Here is a 27,657-nt window from a genome sequence, read left to right on the forward strand (position 1 = left end):
TTTCTAAGGAATCTCCATACTGCTTTCTAGAGTGGTTGCACCAATTTGCAGTCCCATCAGCAATGTATGAGTGTGCCTTTCCCCCACATCCTCGCCAACACTTATTGGTATTTGTATTCTTGATGACTGCCATTCTGACTGGCATGAGATGAAATCTCAGAGTAGTTTGGTTTGCATTTCTCTAATTATTAGAGATGTTGTTAAACATTTTTTTTATATATTCATTGATTGTGTATCTTTTTCTGAGAAGTGTCATTTCAGCTCCTTAGCCCATTTATTGATTGGGTTGTTGAAGCAAATGATCTTAACTACATGTCATGCTTGTGGCAAAGCCACTTAGAGAGGTTTTTTTTTTTTGTACCATGGATTGAGCCTAGGAGTGCTAACCATTGGGCGACACCCCCAGTCCTTTTTCTTTTTCATTTTGAGACAGAGACTCATTCAGTTGTGGAAGCTGGGTTTGAACTTAGGATCCTCCTACTTCAGCCTCCCAGGTTGCCGGGATTACAGGCATGTACCACTATGTCTGGCCAGAGAAGCATTTTCAAATACGTTTTTAAACTATATGAATTTGATTTAACTATCTGTATTGATGTATATCCTAAGAACCAAAGTAATTGTAAACAAATCTTCAAAATTGCTTTTAGCCATCATAAAATTGACAATTATCATGAAACTGTATATATGTATGTATGTATAAACTATGTTTGTGTATGTATAATTTATATGTAAATCAAAGAGGTTAACTAGATATGAATTGGTAATAACACTAGGAAGTCTTTTTTTTTTTTTTTTAAGAAAACACCTGCTCTGTCCTGAAAAGGCCTAGAAATAGTGAATTACATTTAGTAGTGAGCATTCCAGCCATCCTAAGACTTAGTATTCAGAAATAGATAGTATTTCCCAAAAGAACCAGACTCTTTGAAAAAAAATAACTTATTTCTAATCAAAAATAGGGAATACTCAAGATGAACTGTAAATTTTATATAACACAAAGAAGTTATCTGAGATTACTGAAATTGTATCGAAAGAGTCAGGAGTTAACTTGAATAGGCTTCTTAGGCCAAAAAAAGGGGGGGGGGGTCGGTATTTTGAGTATCAGAAAGGATACTATAAGGACTTCTGCTTTTGGCTAAAATGGGTAAGCAGAGCTTCCATTTACCTTCTTACCTCAAGTAACAAAGAATCAACAGTTAAAATACATGAAACAACGGTTCTATAGCCTATGTATGTTGAGATAAAGTTTAGAATATGAGAAGTCCAAGGCATGGGACAGAGTGTCAGAAAAGAAGACTTGTATATAGAAGCTTGGAGATCTTCAAGGTGTTTCCTCAAGTATTCAGTAGAGTTTACTGGTCAGCATGTGTGATTGAGAAAACTACCCAAGGTTAGAGAAAATGCTGTTGGAAAGGATATAGTGCCCGATGCTTACACAGGGCTGGGAATAGTGCCTGTTCCCACCAGCCACTCTAGGAAAACTCTTTACTTCATGGAGAATTAAGTAGAGTATTTACAAAAGTCTTGATTAGGGTTAGGGTTAGGGTTAGGGTTAGCTCTAGACTTAGCACTACTCACACCTACATAACAAATCATAGAAACAAGGTCCAAAAGCATCAAAATGTTTTAATATAACTTAGCTGCCTGCCAGAACAGAGATCAAGAGTATTTATATGAATACAAAGTATTTAACAAGATAAAATTGGTAATGTCTAGCATCCAAAGATAGCCAAGTATACAAATAAGCAAGAAAATATACCTGTAATGAGGAGAGATCACTTGAAACTGACAGATGGTAGACTTAGCAGAGAATGACATTAAGGTTATCGTAACTGTATTTCCTATGTTGAAAGAGTTAAGTTAGAGACATGGAAATATTTTAAAAGACAATAATTAAACTTGTGGAGATGAAAACTATGAGTCTGAGATAAAAATTACAAATGGGATTGGTGACAAATTAGAAATTGCAGAATTAATTGGTGAACTTCAAGGCATAGGAATAATCTAAAATGAAAAAGAGGTAAAAAGAACAACCACTCCTTTGTACATACATGCAAGGGGGAAAAGACTGCAATTGAGTTATGGGACAATTTCAAGAAACATAATTTATGAATAATTGGGGAGTTTCCAAAGGCAAAGAGGATAGAAGAGAAAAAAAATATTTAAAGAAATAACATCTTGGGGCTGGGGTCGTGGCTCAACGGTAGAGCTCTTGCCCCTGGGTTTGATACTCAGCACCACATAAAAGTAAATAAATAAAATAAAGATATTTTGTCCAACTACAACTAAAAAATAAACATTTTTTTTTAAAAAGAAATAACATCTTAAAAAACTTTTCATAACTAATGAAAACTGTAAATTCACTGATTAAAGAAATGTAAATAATCACAAGAAACATGATTAAAACCACATATAACTAAACTCAAAACCAATCCTAAAGAGTCTTAAAAACATAGCTGGGCATGGTGATACATTCCTGTAATTCCAGTGGCTCAAGAGGCTGAGGTGGGAAGATAACAATTTCAAGGCCAGCCTCAGCAATTTAGCAAGGTCCTAAGCAACTTAGTGTGGTATCCTGTCTCAGAATAAAAACGGTTGGGGATATGACTCAGTGGTAACATGCCCTGGGTTAAATCCCCAGTGGTCCCCCCCCAAAAAAAACACAAAAACACATAAAGAGCATCAAAAACATATATTAAAGAAAGGGCAGTTTTTTCAACAAATGGTGCTGGGAAATCTGGATATCCAAATGTAGAAAAATGGAATTAGACTTTCTCTCATCATGTGCAAAAGTTAAAATCCGTCAAAGACCCAAATGCAAAACCCAAAATTATGAAACTACTGGAAGAAAACAGGAGAAACTCTTGGGAAAACTACTTGTTTTTATTCTCATGCAACAACAATTTGGGGCTTCTAAGATCTCATAAGTTGTAGTGATTTCTCATCACTGACAGGCATTCAGTTCTGCAACTCTATCTGGGTATCTTGGAATTCGAATTGGATTCTGACACTGTCCACCTGGAGATAGTGTAGGATCCCACAGGTTGAAGGCTCATCTCCAAGACTTGCTTGTTCCCCTCTCTACTTTAGATGCTAGTTGCAAGCCCTAAGTTGTTTAACTAGTGCTTCAACTTCCAGTTATAAATCGGGGTTTCCACACTTACTTCCTTGGGTTTAATTTATTTGCTGGAGCAGCTCAAAGATCTCAGGAAAACCTATGCTGGTTTATTATAAAGGATATTTATGAAGAAATGCTTGGAACCTCCGTGTATTCAACCACCTGGGAGTTCCCTAAATCCTATTCCTTTTGGGTTTCTTTGCAAATCCAATGCTGATAAAGTGAGTTGAATAACCCAGGCTTGTGTGTTTTAAATTCTCAGCCTCTCTGTGTAGCATTCTTCCGTGGTATGGGGCAGGAAGCCTCTGGAATGAGGATTCTGTGACCTACTATCAGAGAAGGGTAGTAGAGAATTTATGGACAGCTCCAAGACAGAAAAGGGAAGAAGAGATTAACCTTCCTGTAACCCTCCTTGAGGAAGAAAAAATCTGGTTTCTGTGGGCTGCCTCAGTGAGGAAGTTATGAGTCAGAAACCATAGAGTCGAACCAAAATATATATATTATACATTGGAAAATAAGTATGTAAAAGACGCTCCATATCACAAATCGTCAGGGAAATACAAATCAAAACCATGAGATATCATCTTATCCCAGTTAGAATAGCTATACTGAAAAAGACAAAAAGTAATATGTTGGGTGGGGGATATAGCTGAGTTGGTAGAGGGCTTGCCTCAAATGCACAAGGCCCTGGGTTCAAACACCAGCACCACACATACACACAAAAAAAAATAAATAAATTACTAAAAAGTAACGTTTACAAGGATGCAGAGAAAGCAGAATTTTTGTACACTTTGTACACTGTTGGTGTGAATGTAAATTAATATAGCCATTATGGAAAATGCTATGGATGTTCAAAAAACTAAAAATATAACTACCATATGATTCATTAGTCCCACTACTAAGTATATAGCTGAAGGAAATGAAATAATTATATCAAAGAGACACTTGCACTCCCATGTTTATTAGAGGATTATTTACAGTTGCCAAGATATAGAGTCAGTTGAATTGTCCACTGACAATTGAATGGGTAACGTGGCATATGTACACAATGGAACGTTATTTAGCCATAAAAAGGAATGAAATTATATAATTTGCTGCAACATTTTATATTGAGTGAAATAAATCAGGCCCAGACAAATACTACTTTCTCTTGCTCATAGGTGAAAGCTAAAAGTTGATTTTGTAGAAGTAGAGAGTAAATTAGTGGCTATTAGAAATAAAGAGGGTAGGGAGATAAGAGATAAAGATTGGCTAATGGGTACCAAAATACAATGACATGGAAAAGAATTAAGTTCTAATGTTTTAGAGCATAGTAGGGTGACTATAGTTCATGAGAATTTATTATATATTTTGTAAAAAACTGGAAGAGAGTTTCCCAACACAAAGAAATGATAAGTGTTTAAGGAGATAGAAATTCATATTGTTCTGATTTGACCAGTCAAAATTGAATATATGGGTCAAATTATCAACACTATATACAACAAATATGTATCATTATTATATTTGATGAAGAAAATACACAAAACAGGCATATTTCTGTATAAGAGGGCAAATAATAATGGTGACATCAAATTTGTTACTGAAAAACCAATAGGAGCCAGATTTTAGTGGAGAAATATCTTTAACAAAAGAAATTGTCAACTTAGAATATACCTGGCAAAAATATTTTTCAGAGATGATTGTGAAATGTAGGCGTGTTCAGAAATATAAAAATTGAAAGAATTTACAATTAGACCCACACTACAGGCAATGTCAAAGGCATCCTTTGGACAGAAGTAGAATAATAGCCACCATTACACTGAAGCAAATCCTAGACATCATATGTATCTCTAAAGGATAAAGACTTTTTAATTTAAACCAGAATAGTGTTATACCTTAAAAATAAACAGTTCCTTAATAACAAAATGTCTAATCAACGTTCAGATTTCCTACATTGTCTCATGATCTTTTTTATAATTTTTAAGAACAGAATCTACAGTTTTTGTCTTGCATTTGGTGACATATTTCTTAAACTCTCCTCTAAAAAGTCTTTATTTGTGGTTAACATCCTACATAATATGAAATTTACCCTCTTACCATTTTAAATGGACAGTTTGGTAGTATTAATCATGTTGACATTGTTGTGTAACAGATATCTAGAACTTTTTCATCTTGAAGTTATTACAGGGCTAGGGCCTTCTGGAAAATTGAGGCAGTGAGAGGACAAGCCATTGAAACCCCAGTTCTTATGCTCAAGTCAAAAAGATTTCAGACGTGTTGCTTGGAGTAACAGGCATGAATTTATTAAAAGAGATGGAAAAGCAGAAAGGGGGCCACTCCCAAGGAAGAGAGTCACTTCTCAGAGAAGGACAGCATGCCTCTCCTTGACTGTAGTTTTATTGGGGTCCCAAGGAAGTTTCCAGAGTCCTACCCAGGTCCACCTCTTGACTTTTGAGTGACAGCAGAATGACATGAGACTTTCAAGTCCCCACTGCTGTGACCACTCTAGATCACTTTGGCCCACATTGACATTCTAATTGGAACCCTACAGATTCCAGTGTTCTTATGGTTGGGAGGAATTAATCCTTCTCTTCTTGAATTCTGGAATCTGGTCTCTGTAAAAAGGGTTAAAAAACCCCCCACTTCAGGATAACTTATGTTCCTCTTATTGGAATTATTTTGGGCCTCCATATTTCTCCTGTAGATAATGGTAATTTGCTGAGGAATGTAACATATTCTGTCCACTTAAGCCAGGCAGGGCTGCGGGCGCTACATTGCTTTTCAAAGGTGAAAGCAGGTGAAGGTCAGCACAGTGGTCTCATTTTATAGAATTACTCCTTTGATCTCATATTCCCACCAATCATGTCTTCGTCCCCTATAAAAGCTATAGAACATTAAAGAACTATTCCTAATTTCTTCTTCCCCAAGACCCCTTTCTGTTTCCATGTTTTTGACTTCCCTAGAAATCTCATTTAAGTGGAACATACAATGTTTGTCTCTTTGTGACTGGTTTATTTCATTCAGCATAGTGTCCTTAAGGTTTATCCATGTTGTAGCATAAACTACAGGATTGCCTTCCCTTTAAGGATGAGTAATATTTAGTTGTACATCTCAGTGCATTTTCTTTATCCATTTATCTGAATTGGTGGACATTTGGACTGCTTCTACCAGTTGGCCATTTTGAATAATGTTGCAGTGAATATGGGTATGTAATGTCTCTCTGATATTCTGCTTTAAAATTCTTTTAAATATATACTCAGAAGTAGTACAGCAGGATTATATGACAGTTTTGTTTTTGTTTTTTTTTTTCCTAGAAATTTCTTTACTGTTTTCTGTAGGAATTGCACATTTTATGTTACATCCAGCAGTGTGCGAGGTGTTCCATTTTTTTTCACATACTTGTCAACACTTGTTTTCTGTTTTTTGATAGGGGCCATTCTAATGATTTCTCACCTTTTTTTTTTTTGTATCGAGAAGTAATGTTGACCATTTTTTTCATATCCTTAATGTCATTTGTGTATCTTAGGAGAAATGCCTATTCAGCTCTTATTTTAAAATTGGGTGTTGAGTTGTAGGAGTTTGTTGTATATTTTGGTATTCAAATCCTTATCAGATATATGATTCACTGTCATTTTCTCCATTCTGTAGGTTGCCTTTTCACTTTATTGTCTAATGTGCAGAAGTTTTAAGGTTTAATATAGTCCTTTTTGTTTATTTTTTTCATCCTTTGTGAGTTTGATGTCATTTCTGAGAAATCATTGATATTTGGTGTTGAAAAGATTTTCTCCTCTAAGAGTTTTGTAGTTAGACTGAGGATTAAACCCAGGGCCTTACATATGGTAGGCAAATTCTTTATCAATTTTAATCTATTTTGAGGTAATGTTTGTATAAGGTTTATGGTAAGGATTCACCTTCATTCTTCTACACATAGATGTCTTGTTTTCTTGACACCATCACTAATAACTTTCGCCACCCGATTTTTCTGTTTTCTCATTTATTCCTTGGAAAGATGGTGTTAGAGAAGACATTTTCCTTGTGGAACCTATGAGTCTGAATGAGTATGCCATTTAAAGTGTTCCTTGGCTCCCATATTTCATAAGAACTCATAGTTAAATATAAAGACTTGGTTAGATACAATTTTTTTTTTTTTTTTTAACAAGGAGACTTTGTAGATGACACTTTACTTCCTTGAGCATCACATTTTTAAAAATTTGTTTTAATTAGTTACACATGACAGTACAATGGAGCATCACATTTAAAATCACTCTCTTTTTGTGATGTTATTGATATTGCTAACATGATCTATCTACTATAAAGAGGCCCCACCAGCCTTTCACCACAGATTTTAGCAGCTTTCGATGATCACTGCTAAGGTCTACTACTTTAATAGTAGCTGTAGTGATAATTCCCTCTACTTTTATTAGCCTGTACTTTTTAAAAAAAATTTTTTAGTTGTAGATGGACACAGTGCCTTTATTCATTCATTCATTCATTGGGGGGTACTAGGGATTGAACTGAGGGGCACTCGACAATTGAGCCGCATCCCCAGACCTATTTTTTTGTATTTTATTTAGAGAGAGGGTCTCACTGAATTGTTTAGCACCTCGCTTTTGCTGAGGCTGCCTTTGAACTTGAGATCCTCCTGTCTTTTTGCACAAACTGCACCTGGCTTTCAGGATTCTTAAGGATATAATGAAAAGCACTTTATTAGGCTGACTTTGGAAAGAATATTTTCTTTGCCTATGCAAATTAATCAATTCTTTTTTTTTTTCTTTTTTTTCTTTTTAATACTAGGGATTGAACTCAGGGGCACTTGACCACTGAGCCACATCCCCATCCCTTTTTTGTATTTTATTTAGAGACAGGGTCTTATTGAGCTACTTAGGGCTTCTCTAAGTTGCTGAGGCTAGCTTTGAATTCCCAAGCTTCTGGGATTATGGGCATGTGTCACCGTGCCTGCCTCAATTCTTTTAAAATAGGATTCTAGTACTCTTGTCACTGATTACTGGAGAGCTTAAGAAGGTCAGAAAAACTCCAGTCTACTGTTCTTGAGAGTTAAAATGGAAATATTAGTCATTCTTACCTTGTTTATATTCTCATTTTTCCTGATGTATTGTTAAGACGATCTTGTTGCTTACTTTATGAGGGAAATGGTCAAGTTTGCCATGTTCTTTTCCTTTCCTTTTTAAAATTTTTTCCCCATGTCATGTATTGTCAGGCCTCTTATATCATCAAGTATTGGTTATACATATTGTGATATAGTTATTTGTATTAGATTATAAGACTGGAGCAATCTACAATTGTTCCTCAATAGTTAAGGGTGAAAGTAGTACAAACTTCAGGATTTTTAAAATGACTCTCAAAGAGTTCCATCCCCTTTTCCTTTTAAATCAAGTGCCTAGTATTTGGATGTTCAAGTCCCTTGTGTAAGAATTACATTAGTAACCGTCTTTATTTTTTCAGTTATTCAAGCGAAGAAATGTTGCTACTGCAGAAGAAGAAACAGAAGAAGAAATTATGTCAGATGGTGGCTTTCATGAGGCCCAGATTAATAACATGGAGATGGCACCTGTAAGTAAAATAATAACAACAACTCCTTTTGGTGTTTTTGTGATAAATATAATGAGAGCTAGCGAGAGCTTACGCGTGCGAGCTTGTGCGTGCTCTCTCTGTCTCTCTCTACTAGGGATTGAACCCAGGGCCTCATGCATGCCAGGCAAGCAACTTACCACTGAGCTACATTCCCAGCCTTTATATCTCTTTTTGAGTTTAGTAAAAAGGTTAAGTTAGATAGCTACAGAAATTACTTAGCATTTCATTTTGAAAGAAACTGCATATTTGTTCTTCATGGTTTATTAAATGTTTATTGTATTTTGGACAGTGTACAATTAAACAAAATTAAGTTATAAAGATTAATTTAGCTATAAACTTAGAAAGAATATAGATAATGCTGTCATCATTTTTGTGGTAGTTGCTTTTAGAGCTTTCACAAAGTTTTTCCAATTTTTAAAAAATGTGTATGAAATGAATACAGTGTTATAGACTGTATCAGCCTGGGTTCTTCAGAGAAAACCAGTGAGAGAGAAAAGATTATTTAAAGGAAGTGGCTCACTTGATTGGGAGCTGGCAATTTGAAATCTGTAGGCGGAGAAATTAAAGAAAGAGTCGATGTTGCCAGTCCAAAGGCTGGATTCCTTTTTTGGAAAGTCTTTGCTCTTAAGGCATGAACTGAGAGCATGAGGCTAATCCATATTATGGGGAGCAATCTATTTCATTCAAATGTAGTGATTTAATGTTAATCACATATAAAATAATGATATCTAACATCTAGACTGGTATTTGACCAAATAATTGAGTACCAAAATTATCATATTCTATTTCTTGTCTATTTAGTATCTATATGTATCTTCCTGGCACCATATTGTGTCTCAAAGACAAACAAAAGTTGTGTCTCCACTTAAGATGATACAATTCTCTTGCATATAGCTAAAAATATACCAATCCTTTCCCCTTGGGTAATAATGGTATCCTATAACTTAGATACCATGTTGTAAAATCTGCTTGGCTTTTAAGAGGATGAGAGAAAAGAAAAAGAGAGTTGCTTACTATATATACATGTTTGAGTGTAAGACATGGTCGTAGCAGTCATTTAGGTACCTTGGTTTATTCAGAAATTGGTCTTGCATCTTTGAAAATAGTTGCTTTTCTGACTTCCCAGCAGAATGCTTTATACATTCCCTAGTGGGAGTTCTTAATGTTACATATTGTTTACCAACCATCCAACATTTACAACTCAGTTGTTGCTTTCTTAAAATAAGAATTTTGTATCATTGTGACAAATGATTTTGAGAAGAAAGTTAGTTGCTCATACTGGGCATGGATTACAACAGGAAATGGAAAAATAATAAGGCAAGAAAATAATGGGAAACTACAAAGTTTTAATAAAGCAAGAAAGTAGTTTTAATGAAGAAGCAAGGAAATAAAATTTTTATTTATTTATTTATTTTAGGGTACTGGGGATTGAAATCAGGGGCACTTGACCACTGAGCCATATCCCCAGCCCTAGTTTGAATTTGTTTTTAAGAGATAGGGTTTCATTGAGTTGGTTAGCACCTCACTTTTGCTGAGGCTGGCTTCAAACTCTCGATCTTCCTATTTCAGCCTCCTGAGCTACTGGTATTACAGTGTGCACCATCATGCCTGCCAGGAATTTTAAATAAGTTTAAAAGTCAGCTGTAGATTTTGGCAGTGGCTAGAATCCACAGTCTATTTTTTTAGTAAAGATTTGTTGAGCATCTACTATATGTTAGCCAATAGTGATAGAATGGTAAAATGGAGAGAGTCCTGATTTGAACATTACACAGTTGTGTACATGTAGTAAAATATTACATGGTATCCATTGATATGTACACCGTTTTTATGTCAGTTAAAAATAAATCAGTTGTAGAATTGATCAGTATCTGATATGTATCAGTTAATCCCCCCACCCTCCCCAAAAAGTGTGTGTGTGTGTGTGTATCTTTGGATTTCAAGGAGAAGTATCAGGAAAAATGTCTAGTAATGATGAGTTGGGCATGGAATTAAAAATAGGTCGCGTGAGAGCAGCTGCTTCAAGTTTAGAGGTCTTGAAAAACTGTCTTTCAGAACTTAACCTTTTAATTGTCATAACAAAGAACAACCAGTCATGTATTAAGCAAGGAGACGAAGATTTTTGCTTTAGTATTTACTACTGACATTATTTTTTCACTATTGTGAGCTTTTAAATCAGAATGAGAATTTGGCTTCATTGCATTACTAATCTTACACATTTTTGCATGTAAATATTTATCTACTTTATGTAATTTCTTGAGAAATGTGACAAACTAGGTAACTTGGCTATAATTTATACTAGCTTTATTGTCCTGTGAATTAAGATAGTATTTTAAATTTGCTTTTTGTTTGTGATCTCAGGGTGGTGTTATTACTTCTGATATGATTGAAATGATATTTTCCAATAGCCCAGAGCAACAGCTTTCAGCAACACAGAAGTTCAGAAAACTACTTTCAAAAGGTGAGCTCTGCATATATTGAGTCTATCTTTTTTTTAAATCTTTTTGTAAAATATTCCCATAATTTATTTTCACATCACAGATAATTTGTTTTGGAGTGTGTTTTATCAATACAAAATAGAGACACACACAGACATATAATTGTGAAAAGTGCCTTTTCATTTTCTTATTTATGGGACTACCAAGATCAGGAGGCAGCATTTTTGAACTAACTTATTATACTAGTAATCAACATCTTATTTTAATTAAAACTAAAGCTCCACCTTATTTATAGAAAAACTTAAATAACATTACTTGAAAAAGTAATAATTGCCAGTTTTCTTGTTTACAGTTTTACCAGTGTACCACTGAAAATATGGGTTTAAAAGGTGGGTAAGGTTGTACCCATTTCTGGTATAATTAATGTAGATCAGAATATCATACTTGTTGTAGACATGGGCAAGTGAAAATAACAATTGTATTAAAGTGTTGATAGCAAATACTTGAATTATGGTTATTTAGAATCATTAGTGATTAAAAAAAATTGTACATCCCTTGAGATTAAATGGAATAAAAACCTACCATCATAATTTCTTTTGCCTGAACAATTTATTAAATATTTGAAGGAGAAGTACACCTTTCTACCCCTCTAAAAATGTGTTTGTCTATTTTCAGTAAGCTGAGCCTTATGATTTTCTCACGATATAACTTTTTTTAAAAAATATTTATTTTTTAGTTGTAGTTGGACACAATACCTTTATTCCACTTATTTATTTTTATGTGGTGCTGAGGATCAAACCCAGGGTCTCACACGTGCGAGGCGAGCACTCTGCAGCTGAGCTCTAGCCCCAGCCCATATGATATAACTTTTTAAGGCCTTTTGCCATTCTTCTATTTTCCTGCTTGTAATCTAGTTTGCTAGCATCACTCTTAAATGATGATTAGAATACAGTACTCCAGATGTGTTCTTATTACTATAGAATATGGTAAGAGATTACCTTCTTTTTAAAACTATCCATTCCAGGAATTAATTCAAGTTAGCATTAGTTTTCTGAGAGTCATGGCTTAGTAATATTTCATTGGATTTTCAGCAAACTAAGTTTCCTACACTTCGTTAACTGTAATTAATTTGTGTGGGAAATTATGTAGATTTTAAAAAATATAGTTCATAAACCAGATGTTGTGGCACATGCTTATAGTCCCAGTTTATTCTTGGGGAGGCTGAGGCAGGAGGATCACTTAAGCCCAGAAATTTGCTGCTAATTTGGGCAATTTAGAACCTGCCTCAAAAAAACAGAGGGCTGGGGATATAGCTCAGTTGGTAAAGCGCTTGCCCTGGATATACAAGGCCCTGGGTTCAATCCCCAGCACCAAAAACAAATAAAAAACCCACAACAGAAAAAAGTTGCTTAATTTTTGCTTTATTCCTGTTGTTTTATTGCCAATTTTTGATGTATTCTTTTTGCATATTATTTCTATAATTCAGCATATTACAAGTAGTGTATTGTTACTATCACATTTGTTTTTTATATTTATTAGAGTGGTTAATAAAAATGTTGAACCAGATAGGGTTTATCATTAGAGCCTCCTCCTCCCCAAATCAACATTGTACCATTAGTCACTTGAGAGCCTCCTGTCTTAGCCTTCTGATTATAGGCATGTGCTATCACTCTCAGCACATTAGTCACTTCTTTAATAAGGCTAAGGCTCTCGAGATAGTACTGTGATCTGCATTTTTCAGGTATTACCATATACATTGTCAAAAACTCAGATCTCTTCCTGAAATTATTAATCTGATTTGTCTGACTTTTCTTATTTACTCACCCAATAAGTAAATAAGTTGAGTGACTCCCTTTATAAGATAACGTTTTGTCATAAATGAAAATGAGATTAATTTGATAAATCAATTGTAGTGAATTTTTATTGGCTTCTCTTTATAACTGCACTTGTTAAATCCTTTAAGCACAGAATCCTATAATTCAGCTTCTTAAGGTAATATATAATAACAGACTAAAAGCTCATGTATAAAAAAGGGGCTAGAAGACAGTATACTAAAATACTAACAGTAGTTGTCTTTGGAAATTTTTTACCCCCTATGTTCAAAGTTTCCTAAAAAGTAGAGGCAGTAATTTTGATTTTTGCAAATTTGTAGGATTTGGGGGTGAAGTTTACCTAGCATCACAAAAAACAAAACCAAAGAATTCTGTTCACTCTTTTATTTCCATATTGTGTGAAACCTTTAAAAACTACTCTTGTCCCAAAGTGTTCAAATGCAGTTTCACTTTTTTTTTGTTTTGGTGGTTTTCCAATATGAAAGCTGGTAAATGAAGGGAGGAGTATTATAAATTAATGTTAAATTGAAAAGTTCTTGCACTGAAGTCAAAGGATTGTTTTTCTTCTTTCCTTTCATTTTATGGGGAAACAGAACCTAATCCTCCTATTGATGAAGTTATCAGCACACCAGGAGTAGTGGCAAGGTTTGTGGAATTCCTCAAACGAAAAGAGAATTGTACACTGCAGGTGCGGACCATTTTCATTTCTTGCGTCATAACTTAGTTTTCCTTGAACTTTCATTATGTAAATGATATTTTTTACATGCTTAACCTGTATGAAGAGATTGAGTTTGTTGATAATGAAATTTATGACAGCTGCATTGCAGGCTTCTTTTCCAGCTTTGTTAACATAGTAGACCCTTATTACACTCTCTCAAACTTATGTTTCTAGTCTTTTAAAAAGTTTTATGATGATTGTAGATGATGTAATATTTGTAGATTATAGGTAATCTAATAGGGAAACCTTTGCTGTAGAGAAACCATTATAAACAGGAATCAATATGTGAGCTACCTAAAATTTGGTTTTGAGGAATTTGTAGATTATATTTGTTGGCTTTCTCAAGATGGTAAGGGCAAGGGATATAGCTCAGTTGGTAGAGTGCTTGCCTCACATGCATAAAGGCCCTGGGTTCAATCCCTAGCACCACACACACACACACACACACACACACACACACACACACAAAGACAAAGGTATTACATGGTCTGATCATATACTTGATAATCCTGAAATCTGATTCTGATGGTCCTCCTTTTACCCCAGAAGAGCTGACAAGGAGAGATAGCTTTGTCAGGAATTATACTTTCTGGTATGTCAATTTAATCTTTCGGTATTGTGCTATAAGAATTCCAAGAGGGAATTCTCCAATTTCTGGATTGAATAATTTTCACAGTAAAAGAAACCACTGTCAACTGACTAATCCTTGGAATTATCTTAAAAATTTTAAATAGTGTGTGTGTGTGTGTTTTTTTTTCCCTCCTCAATAAAGTTGGATTTTTGGTAAAGTGGTGATTGGTCATAGCTAGATTTCCTTGAAGTAGCCAGCTGAATTACTACTTGTATCATTAACTATACTTGTGATTTCTGAATTTTCACTGAAGTATCTAATCTGAAAGACCCAGACCCTTTAAAGAGACTCTGCAACTATAAAATTTGTTAGGTACCAAGTAGATCACAAATTGGAATTATTTTTCCAAGTAAATCTTTGCCAATAACAAGTTAATCATAAAGATAATCCCTTTCCACCCACCATGGACTTTTTGCCTTAAGACTGGTGCCATGTAGGGACTGGGACCTTTTTAATGCTTTGTTGATATTTTCTCTCCTATCGTCCTATCCCATCTTTCTCTTTCTGTTTACATCATTATTGCGGTGATGAGTTTCTTCCAGAGGAAAAACAAGAAATCCAGAAAAGGTAGAGTACTTTGATGTCCCATCAGTTTTTCTTCTCCAGTTTGACATATATCAATCCCTGTGTTTATTTGAATTAAGATTCTGTTTTGCTAGCTGCCTCCTGGATTGTAATTCTGGTCCCCCATATAAGGCCAGAATCACCAGACACCTAAAACATTATGTTCACCCTGAGAGCAAGGGAAGAGAGAGACTTTTCTCAGAAAAAAGGAAATCCAGAAAACCAACACTGCAGAGAACAGAGCCTGAGCCCCTAAGCAAGCTGCCAAGCAAACCAGAGGGACCAAATGAGGAGCCTTACTGCAGTTTATCATTTGAAATTCTTTTAGGAAAAGGGAGGTAGGGAAAATTATCATTTGTTCATGCTGAAAAAAAAAAAAGTTTCTATCCTGACTGGGGATGAGAATAGTTGAGAGATACTGGTTTTACTCCTGGATCTAGCAGTTTTTAGTAGGTGTTTGCAGAGGTTCAATTCTTCATGCATTAAAGAAAGAAAGTATAACCTAAAATGAAAAAAGAAATAAGTTGTTGCTTAACTCTACATTGTCCTATACTCTATGAAAGTCTACATGTACATAATTTTTTCATTTAATACCTTAATCCTGGAACACACCTAAAGATGAAAGCCTTCAGAAACATCTAATTTGTTTCTATCTAAATTTCTAGGTTCCACCCTCTGCTAACTAATAATTAGGTTGAAATACTGAAAAATTATTCCTCTGGAAGTGACCACCTCATGATTTTCACCTGAGCTACTCTAAAACTGAGAAAAAAAATATTAAACCTGTTTGTTATCTAAGGGTTGTCATTTCCAGGTTTCTTCTGAGCATATTTAAGCACAAAATGGTATTCTTTCTCCAGTGTAAGTAATGGGTAACCTTGACTTCCTCTGAAGCAAGAGAAGCAAGTTTATTATTTAGGGAGACATTAGAGCCAGGAGACTTCATGGTCTGCCCTGTCTTCAAATAATTAGGTGTGTTGGAACGCTCGTACTCTTACCTGTTTTCTTGGAGAGAACTAGAGTGTACAACCTTGATACTACTGCCCGCTTACTAGAGAGATGAACAGTATATCTTTGGAATACGGTTTTTGCCATTTCTGTTCCAGAAAGAGAGTCAATACTATATGGTTCCAATAGGAAAATTAGTGGCTCAACCCATTGATAAACTCTGGAAAATCGTAATTTCTTCATTCTATATCTAAGGAACTATAAATCGAGTGAAGGGTGTCTTCATTCCCATTCTGTCTTCCCAAATTGGTGAGACACCTTAAACAAGGCAGCTAAAAATGCCTGCTTTGGGTGTGGCTACTCAGTTACTGACCTGCCCTCAAAGTGGAGGTTAGCATGGGTGGAATCTAGGATGTTGGCAGAAAGCAATGCCATTAGCTAAGAGCATTTCTCAAGCTCAGTGACATCTAGGTCTTAGAGGCTTTGGCATGAGACTGGTCTGCTTTATGGTATGTTCTGTGGGCCCACTTTGTTTTTTTGAATCCAGGTTAGCATCTTTGTACTGTCTTTTACAGTGCTAAGATGTTCATTCCCAAACCTTATAGAAATTTATTTAAAAAGTCTAGAAATAATTAAATTACCTCTTGCTTAAAAGCACCAGACAGGTACTCCTGTAAAATTTGTAAATTTGAATTAGGTTAGCTCAGTTTCCCCTTTTCTGCCTTTCTGTCCCCCTTAATGTGAGAAACTGCAGTAAGCCTTCATCCTCCTGTGACTTTCCCCATCTTCAATGATCTCTCTACCTTTCCTGGAAGGTTGCTCAGATGACTCAGGCACTGTTCTCTGCAGAGTTTGATATCTGGGTTTATTTTTCTGATGTGAGCCTTTCTTTTCACTTGCTCTCCAGGTGAGCCTGGCATTTGCTAGGAACCAGAGTGGAACCGGCAAAGTGGCCAGCAACAGAGTCCTGATCCAAATGGAGAAAGGGAACCAGGCGTACATCAACCTGGAGTGGGAAACTTGATAGGAGGTCAGAAGTACTTCAGCTTTGGATTCTCATTTTCCTTATTTAAGGAACTGAGCGCCAGAAGGTAGAGACTTAAGAAAGGGAAGAGAGGAAGCATCAAATCTTCAGTGTGCAGCCTTCAGTTGTAGCCTTATTTAGCAAGATCCGAATAGTGAAAAATAGCAATTATCACTGCATGATAGGTGATTTTCCTTGTATGGTACCATTCTTGGAATATTAAGAATGCAGTAGTTTAAAACAAGAGGAAGTGAAGGTTACAGTTTTCTTGGTCGTCTTTTTTTCTTTTTTTTTTTTTTTTTACTTCAGGTGGCATCATTTATTAGATTTCTTTCCCTCTCTTTTCAGGTTACTGATTTTTTTTCTTGTTGTATAATTAAACTTAGTTTTCGTCTACTTTTATCATAACTATGTATTTTTATTTGCCATCGGTTCTGGGATTTTCCATTTTGTAACTTTCAGGTTATATTCTAATCTAGCACCCAAAGCTGAAACATTAAAAAACAAAAACAAAAAACCCTGAAAATCTCATGGAAAAACAGCTTAAATTACATACAGACTGTGATGAAAGGAAAGTTATATGGTTCAGAGCACATCCAGTTTTTAAAGAATGTTCTTACATGTTAAGTATATTTGAAATTTGCTTCTTCCAACAGTAACAGGGTTTTATAGTTAGGAGTTCTTCTGACAAGAAAGAAAGAAACACACACACACACACACACACACACACACGGTTATAGAAAATTTAACACATGCAGCTTGAGAGTTTTTAGAAGGTTAAAAACACCAGTGTAATTGGCACCCTTTGTGTGTATGTTTTTTATGGCTTATTAGTGCATGAGTATGGGTGTCTTCCGTTGTCCTCTAATTATAGTTATTCATCTACTTCTGTCCTGGATAACAATAAAACTGCTTTTTGATTTCTCTTCTTGAATCTTATTTTCATTCAGAGACTAGATCATCATTATGCACTTCTTAGTAATAATCATAACTCTTTGACACGTTCTACTAAGATACGCTTGTTTCTAATTTTTTTACCATCCATGTTCAGACTGTTTTTCACTTATTTTTCACTTCCCTAGTCACTGTCCCTATATTTAATTTCATTTCTCCATTTTATTCACTTGAATAGCTTCTGGAATTCCCTTTTATTTCCGCAGAGATCTTTGGAGCTTAACTCAGATAGCAGTTTGTACTCTGACAAACTTAGAATTATTTAGTATTTTAAGTATTTTTTTCTCACTGATAACTTTAATATAATCTTTGTTAACCGAGGTCATCAGCATTTCTTTTGCATCAAAATCTTAATGCCATCCTTTTCCTCTTCTATATGTTTATAGTTCTCATTCTCTCCAGATTGCTTTTCCTCAGTCTTCATTTCTTTTGACTTGATCTCTGTAGTATCTGATGATTATTCACTGAACTTTGAGCCTGCCTAGGTAGGACAGTCTGCTTTTATACTGATTTAGCTAATTAATTTTTCTAGTAAAAAATTAAAGTACATTTTAGGCAAAAAATTTTTTTTATATAAATAATCTGGCATACCTCTTTGAAATTTCTTGCCCTAGTTACCCAAACTAAAAGCAATTGAAATATTCTTATGCCAGTGTTACAGGTATGTTTCTGAGAGGAAAGGTAGCATACTTGATTAGGCGACTGTAATCTAGACCTTCTCTGGCTGACTGTATGTATTACTCAAATCATTAGTCACATAGTTGGAACTTTTTCTGATAGCTTCTTCATTCATAACTAGAAAAACCAGACATCTTAACATCTTTGGGTTGTTAAGAGGATCACCTCAAGAGTATGTGAATAATTCTTTGAAAAATATAAAGTACTGTACAAATGTAAAGTTTAATTCAGACGGATTAAAAAGTGTTTGAGCATTGCTTTCATTAGCAATTTAACTACAGAGATGAATGTGTAAAGTGGTTGGGAGTCATCCCCATCTGCCCCCATGATTTCATCTGTGTCTCCTGAACTTTGATTATAACAAAACATTTTCAGATATAGTTTATGTTCTGTTTAACTGTGGTATTCCTAGTCTGGGCCTCCTCACTGGTGTAACATTAGTGTCTAGGTTGACTATCAAGCCATTTTATCACACCTGTGTTTGTCACTTTTATAGGTTTTTTAAACATCCCTTATTTTAATTGGCTTCTGTGAATTTGCTGTCATTCATACAGCTTTGTACTGTGCTGGTCAGATTGACTGTCCTCATCTCCTGTCTTCCTCTACCCCCATGATTGATAAGTTTTCCCTATGACTGTTGTTTTTTTAATTAATCCAAAAGCTTAGAAAAAGTCAAATGTACATTTTTGATGATGTTATTGATCTCTTATTTAAAGAGATATACTGAATTTTTTCCTGTGTATATACTTTATTAAAGGATTAAAAGAAGATAAAATGGGGGAGGGAATTAACTTAAAATCTAATTAAGAACTCTTAATTAAGTGGAAATGTAAGCTTCACTCTTGGATTTATCAATATTAAACTAAAAAATCAAGTTACTGTTATAATTAGTAATATGCTATATTTTTTGTTGGCCACGATTTTCTTCATATCTTCTGTTTTCTAAGTTTACCTTTTCTAAGTTTACCTTTTTTTCTTTTCCGATTAAGAATGTTCTTAAAAAAAAAACAACTCTATTTCTGTACCTTGGTTTGGGTTCTTTTATGCTTGGGAATTATTATTAATTTTATGCCTGTTAACTCCTTTTGGCCTAGTTAACATCACGTCTCCTGCTTTTCATTTCATTTTGCCTATCTTACACACACACATTTTTTTTTTAATATATTGGATTATGTACACAGTAAAAGGCCAAAAGGAACATAGGAATAGGGCTTTTCGGTTAAAGTTCTTTTTCCTATCCTCGTTTCCCAGTCATCTAGGCCCTTTCATTGGATGCATTAAGTATTTATAGATCCTTGTAACTCCTTCTGGAGATATACAATAAGTATATTAATGCATATATTACTTTTTAACCGTTTTAGGTAATATACCATAATGATATATACCTAATGTCATAGTAATGTATGCGGTTTTGCATTTCATTGTTGTTGTTTTTATTTAAATATTGGGAGATCATTGCATATCAGCATATGAAAAACTCCCTCATTTTTATGGTCTCATGTTAATCTTGATCTGACATTTTAAGACATTCTGAACATTTTTCTAGACTGAAGAATTTCTTCTGGAAATTCTTTTGAAATTAAAATGGAATTTAATTGATAGCTGATACATGAAAAATGATCTCAGGCTTATTTTATTCATGTACAGAAAACTTTATTGTTAAAAGTAAAAAAGAAGTTTTAAAATTCTAATAAGATAATGAAAATTATTTTTATCTTTATAGTTTGAATCAGCTTGGGTACTGACAAATATTGCTTCAGGAAATTCTCTTCAGACCCGGATCGTGATTCAGGCAGGGGCAGTGCCTATCTTCATAGAGTTGCTCAGCTCAGAGTTTGAAGATGTCCAAGAACAGGTAAAAAAAAAAAAAAAAAAAAAAAAAAGGAAGCATATGAAAGAATAAGTTTGCATTTTCTTGGCCTAAGTTTGATTACTTGGCCATAATAATTACAGCAAATGTTCTAGAAATCCAGCCTTCAACAAAATAGAATTTTTTTTAAGTTTCTATAGGCACAATTTCTTCTAGACACATAAAACTCTTTCCCCTTTCCACCCTGGCATTCTTTAAGCCCTATAGTTTATAAATTTAGATAATGTAAGCAGTTACTGATATAAGAGCTTCTCCTTATAGGAATTGTAGTGTTAGTATCAGAATAGTAGTATCTTTGCCACTTTTGAAGTAAAAGACATAGAAAATATGTTGTTTTAGTACTGTCAACCATATAAAATTTGTAAAGATAAATCACTACTAAATGATTTTCTTTTAGAGTTTGAGGTATAAATTGACATGTTATAAACTGTATATATTTAAAGTGTACAGTATGATACCCGTGGAAACATCATTGCAGTTAAGATAAATATAGTCAGCTGGGTGATGGCATGCACCTATAATCCCTTTGACTCAGGAGGCTAAGGCAGGAGGATTGCAAGTTTGAGACCTGCCTCAGCAGTTTAGCAAGGCCTGAAGCATCTTAGACCCTGTTGCAAAATAAAACCAAGAGTTGGGGATATAGCTCAGTGGTAAAGCACCTGGGTTCAATGCACAGGTGGGGGAAATAATACAACCTCTGAAAATTAATAAAGTTACTTGCATTTTGATTGCTCTTCAGTTTCTGTTTACTCTTTTGTGTTCTAAGATTAAAGTACATTTTTAAGTCAGCTGAGAAAGCCATTTGAATCTCTGTTCTGTACTAAGGGCTGTGTGGAATGTTACAGAGGAATGGAGGATGGGGTCCTCTAAAAAAAGAATTGATTTTTCTCTTTAATAAGCTTTAATTTATTTAATAAATGCCTAGATGCCTATATTTCCTTTTGTTTATTGTACATTTTAGAATATTTTCTTCTTCCCCCAATGCCACAATTGTTTCATGTTGACTTCCTGATGTGTGAATTTTAAAATATCTGTAGTTAGTCCATGTGTAATATGTTGATTGCTTTATAATTTTATAAGGGGTTAATGTGATCTGCTGGCATCTTTTTTGAAAGAATTTTGTGGGAATTAAAGTATACAATAGTCATTAACAAATACTTCTTTCACAGGCAGTCTGGGCTCTTGGCAACATTGCTGGAGATAGTACCATGTGCAGGGACTATGTTTTAGACTGCAATATCCTTCCCCCTCTTTTGCAGTAAGTCTCTATTTCTTTTTTTGAGTAACAAAACATGGGAAGTCCCTTAGAAAGCATTACATATTTGAAAGTCATTTTTTAATTTCCACATATATTCTTGTTAACTCATTTACGTCATTTCTTCAGGCTCCAGATTTTAACGCCAGTTCCAAACTTCTAAATTAGTTGCCCTAGAATTTATGTAGTTTTATTTTGGAGAAAAGCCATTTGAATATATTTATTTTATCAGTACCAGTTCAGTATTTATCTTATGCTACCAGAGAATTAATATCTGCTATATAATTAGCTGTTGTGTCATACTTGTAGGTTATTTTCAAAGCAAAACCGCCTGACAATGACCCGGAATGCAGTATGGGCTTTGTCTAATCTCTGTAGAGGAAAAAGCCCACCTCCAGAATTTGCAAAGGTAAGGACTGTGCTTGTAGAAAATTGGCAGAAAAATGCAGTTAAAAAATGTATCAACCAATATTAATGAACACAAAATGATACTTTTTGATCAAATTTAGCATGTTAGAATTTTATTGGTTTCTAGAAAAACAGTTTTTGGTGGTTTTTATTTTTTGGGGATCCCTCTCACTGTCTGTAGAAAGCTTCAAATTCATCTTGGCATGCGCGGGGCGCTGGGTTCAATCCTCAGCACCACATAAAAATAAAATAAAGATGTTTTGTCCACCGAAATCTAAAAAATAAATATTAAAAAATTCTCTCTCTCTCTCTTTTTAAAAAAAAAAAAAACAAAAACCTTAGCTTATTTTGTTCATAACAAGTTATCTAAAATATGGAATTTCCCAGCTTTGGCATTTTTGAAAGCTTCTTTATGTCTTTAGTCTTCAGAGTATAGGTTTTGACAGAGACTCTCAATCTTCAGAAGTGGTATATGTAAAACTTTTCTTCCCGAAATAATTTTTCTTAGATTCTGCCTACCATCAGCAAAGTAAAAATTGTAGGACCATTGATAGCATTCCCAAAGATGGAAAAGCCACCCAGCCCTTTGCTAGTCAAACTCTAGAAATGTAAATCTTAACCCAAGTCATCAAGTGTTTGCTTGTTAGCCTTCTTGGTTATCTCACCTTACTTCTAACTTCCATTCTTTTGAATTTCATTATCATATTATCTTCCTTTTACAGGTTTCCCCCTGTCTGAATGTGCTTTCCTGGTTGCTCTTTGTCAGTGACACTGATGTACTGGCTGATGCCTGCTGGGCCCTCTCGTATTTATCAGATGGACCCAATGATAAAATTCAAGCGGTCATTGATGCAGGAGTATGTAGGAGACTGGTGGAGCTGCTAATGTGAGATATTTTTAAGAAAGTGCTTTTTTCCCCTTGTAATAGTTTCCTAGTTATTAATACTTACATATTAATCAGTTGTTTGTTTTACCGATTTATTGTGCTTTGGACTGCTGTCTTTTGTTTATTTTTGGGGGGTCGGGTGTTTCTGTTTTTTTCTTATGAGATTTATGGAGAACCTCATATTCTTTTGTTATAGTTACCCTTTAGCAGAAACTTTGGAAAACCGATCTGTATAATTCTAGCCCACAGTGGATGACCTATTGTGCCACTAAAAATAGTCATTCTTTATCGTCTATCCAATTTAGAGTTTAATCTAGACTGGGATCAGAGTTTTGAATCTTTATTTCACTCCCTTTGTAATGCTTTTGATGATGGGGTGAAAGATTTGCTTGTGATATAATGATTTGAAATTAATTAAATTTCTAGTTAAGACTATAGAAAAGGGACTGGGGTTGTGGCTCAGTGGTAAAGCACTTGCCTAGCATGTGTGAAGCACTGGATTCCATCCTCAGCACCATATTAAAAAAGCAAAGGTCTTGTGTCCGTCTACAACTTAAAAAAAACTTTAGAAGAAAAAAGTAGAGTGAAAAGACAACAAAGAAATTGTATAGTTATAAGTAACAAGAAATGTAATGGAAATTCAAATAGATATAAAGAGACGTTTTCCCAGACATGAGATGTGGAATGGATTAGACAAGTATAATGTATAGAAGACAAAACTATGGGATTATAGCCACAGATTGGTTGTAGATTAGTAAAGTAGTACTATTGTGAGTTAAAAGCAATATGATGTTGTAGGAATTACAAAACATTCAAAATCTGGGAATTAATCTTTGCATCCTTTAGATATTAGATTATTATACATTTTAATCATTTATTTTGAGCCACCCATCTTAAATGTGAAGGAACTGACAGTTTAAGAAAAGTTGACTAGTATCATTAAAGAAGAAAGAAAATTTTCTTATCTTTAAGATAAAGGGTATTGACTTATTTATCCTAAAATCCAGACTACATATTTATATTTTGTATTTTTATGTTTATCTTCTATTTTAGACATATAAATCTGTCTTCAAATATGTAAAACAGGCTTTATGAAGGGTTTCTTTTGACCAGTAAGGCAGCTTTTAGTAGGTTTAATAAAGTTTAGTATTTGAAAATTTTTAAATTTAGTCAACTATTGACACGTCAGTTTTGCCTCCTTTTAAAATTAATTTATTGAGACAGGTGGATTGCACATTCAGAGCCAGACTCAGCAACTTAGGACCTAAGCAACTTAGCAAGACTTTTTCTCAAAATGAAAAACAAAAAGGGTTGGGGATAGGGGTTATAGCCCAGTGGAAAAGTACCTCTGGGTTAAATCTCCAGACGCAAAAAAAAAATTATGTTAACTCTTGGTCCCCATTTATCTCAGCAATCATAGAAGATAAAGTAAAGAGGAAGTAAGCCTATAGTAAAGAATGAGAGGGAGTGCTTGGACTCCATGTAATGAAAGTCTGGAAAAGATTGCTAGGAATGTAGTGTAATTTTTTCCAAAAATTCTGAATACTGGGGAAGACAGCTATTCTAAGGGGACATAAAACATTCTGTCATCATGGTAGGGTTCCTTTAATAATAACATTGGTACCTTTCTGTTCTGAAATCTTATTGCAAATTATTTCTTTTGGACTTCAGCCCTAAAGAAAAAAGATTATGGATAGAACTACTGGCTAGGCTGTAACATTTCTTTCTTTCTTTTTAATTTTTGCAGGCATAATGATTATAAAGTGGTTTCTCCTGCTTTGCGGGCTGTAGGAAACATTGTCACAGGGGATGATATTCAGACACAGGTATGAATAAATGGTAAAATTTTTTAAAAAACAAATTCTTCAAAAACAATACGTTGAACTATGTGATTGTGTTTCATTATAATATTTAATACCATATTTTTTTGGGGGGGACTGATACTTTGTTTTGCTAATGTTTGTTTAAAATGTTGGCTTTAGGCATCTACTTGCAAAATTTTTTAGTATTTGTGTTGACCTCTTACAGCAATTTTGGGTTCCCCTCTAATTAAGATTTATTTGGTTGGGCAGATTTGTTTCCTTCTACTTGTAATTGAAATGGTTTTGGGGAACACCAGAAGCCTGTAGTAGCCAGCCTCTTTTTCTCTTTCTTTAATCTTAACATCATCTTTTCTGATAGTTGCCTCCTTTGGTACATGATAAGTCTTCTATGTAAGGAAGGTTCTTTCTCCTGGCTCCTAGTATCCATTTACTTTGACATCAAGACACATTCTCAGTGGATTGTTCTGGCCGGTTTTTCTTTCAGATGTCTCAGATGCATTGATAACAATGTCTTAAAATTATCTTTTAGGCTTCTGAGTGTTGAAATTTTGCTTCTTTGCTTTATCAGCCATCTGTTCCTCCCTTTATCAAATTCTTTTTCCTGTTTTCGTTTGTTTGTATGCATTCATAAACCTTATTTATAATTTCAGTGATCACTTTTATGTGCATGGATTGAGAATTGGGAATTACGTTTTATCCTTAGTTTGCTCTTAACTGGCTCCACCTTTTAGCAAAGCATTTAATGTTTTTACTTTTCTCATTTCTAAAATTAAGTTTAGATTTGTTTTCTGAAATGTGTTTCGCTTGTAATATCTATTTCCAATTTATTCTGCCCACGAAGGAACTAATTTCCTACTGCATACTGAATCTCTGCTTCTGTTTCCTGTCTTGGTAAATGGCACAAACAGTTGTCCATGCCAGAAACCTGGGCAGCAACTTGATTCTTCCTCTCTTCCACCTGCCAGTTTCTAAGTCCTATTTATTACTCCATTTTTGTTTACCCCTTGCAGTGTTTAGTTTAGATATTTTAGACAAAAGAAGAAGAAAAGAATATATGATTCAATAAAATTTCTCTGGAAGGAAATAGGAAACTCACATTGGTTGTCTCTGAGGAGAAGTGGATGTTTTGGATTCAGGAATAGAAAGGTGTCTTTTAACTATTTAGTCCTTTATACTTCCTGAAGTTTGAACCATATCAGTGTATTTTCTTTTCAAAAATAAATGTTTCTTGGTCTGAGGATGTGGCTCAGTGATTTCTTCTCACGTGTGAGGCCCTAGGTTTATTCACTGTGAGCACTCCCCCCACTCCCAAAAAAGTTTCTACATCTCCCACTCCTACCACATACTCTTATGTTCTAGTCATGTTTGTTCTTGAACTCATATCTCTGAGTTTTGATACATACTTTCTTCTCTGTGCATAGAACACCTGCCTCCATCACCCACCCATGCCAGGAATGCCACTTCACACATACCCACACTTTGCTTGTAAAGTTTTCTTATTTCTCACTTTTTTTGTGTGGTGGTGGGGTGGGATACCGGGCATAGAACTCAGTGGCACTCAACCATAGCCACATCCCAGTCCTATTTTCTATTTTATTTAGAGACAGGATCTCACTGAGTTGCTTAGCGCCTTGCCATTGCTGAGGCTGGCTTTGAACTGTGATTCTCCTGTCTTAGCCTCCTGAGCCACTGGGATTACAGGCATGCGCCACCATGCCCAGCTCATTTCTCACATCTTAATAAAAGTTATTTTCTCTGGGAAGCTTTGATCCCACACTTTTCAGTTAGGTCCTTCTTGTTTTATAAGAGCACTAATCACACTGTATTGTAACTGTCAAAAGTTTTGGATTTTAAGATGTTGGAGGTAGACTGTCAGTCATGTTCATTTGTAGAAAATATTTATTGAATGGAATGAAATTCTGAATCTATAAATCTAGTTCTGACCTCTTTCAAGTTCCTGTCTCATGTCTCCAGGTCCTGTTAGATATTTTTTGCATGTCTCACGTTGTTTCCCAGTGTATTCTCTTTCCCCTCCAAAGCAAGTTCCAAGTCCTGATTTTTTTTTTTAAACATTTTTAGTTGTAGTTGGACACAACATGTTTATTTATATATTATTTTTATGTGTTGCTGAGGATTGAACCCAGCGCCTCACAGGTGCTGGGTGAGCAAGCACTCTACCACTGAGCCACAATCCCAGCCCCAATTTTTTCTATTTTGATTAATTCTAAACTTTGTGGTCATTTTTAGTGTCTTCTCTCTGTTTACTTTGTATAGCAAATTACCAAGTCTTGTTGATTCTTACTGTTGTTGCTAGATTCACTTATGATTACCATATTTTGGTCCTTGTCCTCACAAAGGTTCTCTCCCCCTTTTTTCACACAAAGGTTTTTGACATGCCCATCTGATTTATCTTCCTACTATCCCAAGTTACTCTATTTATTCCCCCTAATAGTAGCTTCATCTTTCCTAAAATAGTCTCCTTGACATCATTTATTTTACTGTTGGAAACAATGAGCTTCTTTAATGGCTATGAGATGAAGGACCTTCTCATTCTTTCTAGTTGGCATTTAGAACTAGTAGTATTCCTACTAGTAGTCTGTTCTTTTGTTCTCTTTTTTGGGCCTTTGATGGGGGTACTAGGATTTAATTCAGGAGCAATTTACCACTGAGCTACATCCCCAGCCTTTTTGTTTTTTATTTTGAGACAGGATGTCACTAAGTTACTTAGAGCCTCACTAGGTTGCTGAGGCTGGCCTTGCACTTTTTTTTTTTTCAATTCTGATTTGTTTTTCAGACCACTTCTGATTTGTTATATATGACAGTAGAATGCAATTCAATTCATATTACACAAATAGAGCACAATTTTTGATGTCTCTGGTTGTACATAAAATAGTCACACCATTTGTGTTTTCATACATGTTCTTAGGGTAATGATGTCTGTTTCA

General features: G+C 34.7%; 1 protein-coding gene across 1 annotated transcript in view; it reads left to right on the forward strand.

Moving 5' to 3' along the window:
- Positions 1 to 27,657, forward strand: part of Kpna1 (karyopherin subunit alpha 1) — a 46,655-nt gene that overhangs the window by 8,156 nt on the left and 10,842 nt on the right. The window contains exons 2-9 of the mRNA XM_015486868.2: positions 8,558 to 8,665; positions 11,045 to 11,144; positions 13,547 to 13,641; positions 20,194 to 20,325; positions 21,510 to 21,598; positions 21,905 to 22,004; positions 22,726 to 22,889; positions 24,637 to 24,715. Of these exons, the coding sequence (XP_015342354.2) occupies positions 8,558 to 8,665; positions 11,045 to 11,144; positions 13,547 to 13,641; positions 20,194 to 20,325; positions 21,510 to 21,598; positions 21,905 to 22,004; positions 22,726 to 22,889; positions 24,637 to 24,715 (867 nt within the window). The remainder of the gene's footprint in view (positions 1 to 8,557; positions 8,666 to 11,044; positions 11,145 to 13,546; positions 13,642 to 20,193; positions 20,326 to 21,509; positions 21,599 to 21,904; positions 22,005 to 22,725; positions 22,890 to 24,636; positions 24,716 to 27,657) is intronic.

The sequence above is a fragment of the Marmota marmota genome, unplaced genomic scaffold, assembly GCF_001458135.2.
Source record: "Marmota marmota marmota unplaced genomic scaffold, marMar, whole genome shotgun sequence".
NCBI classification, from domain to species: Eukaryota; Metazoa; Chordata; class Mammalia; order Rodentia; family Sciuridae; genus Marmota; species Marmota marmota.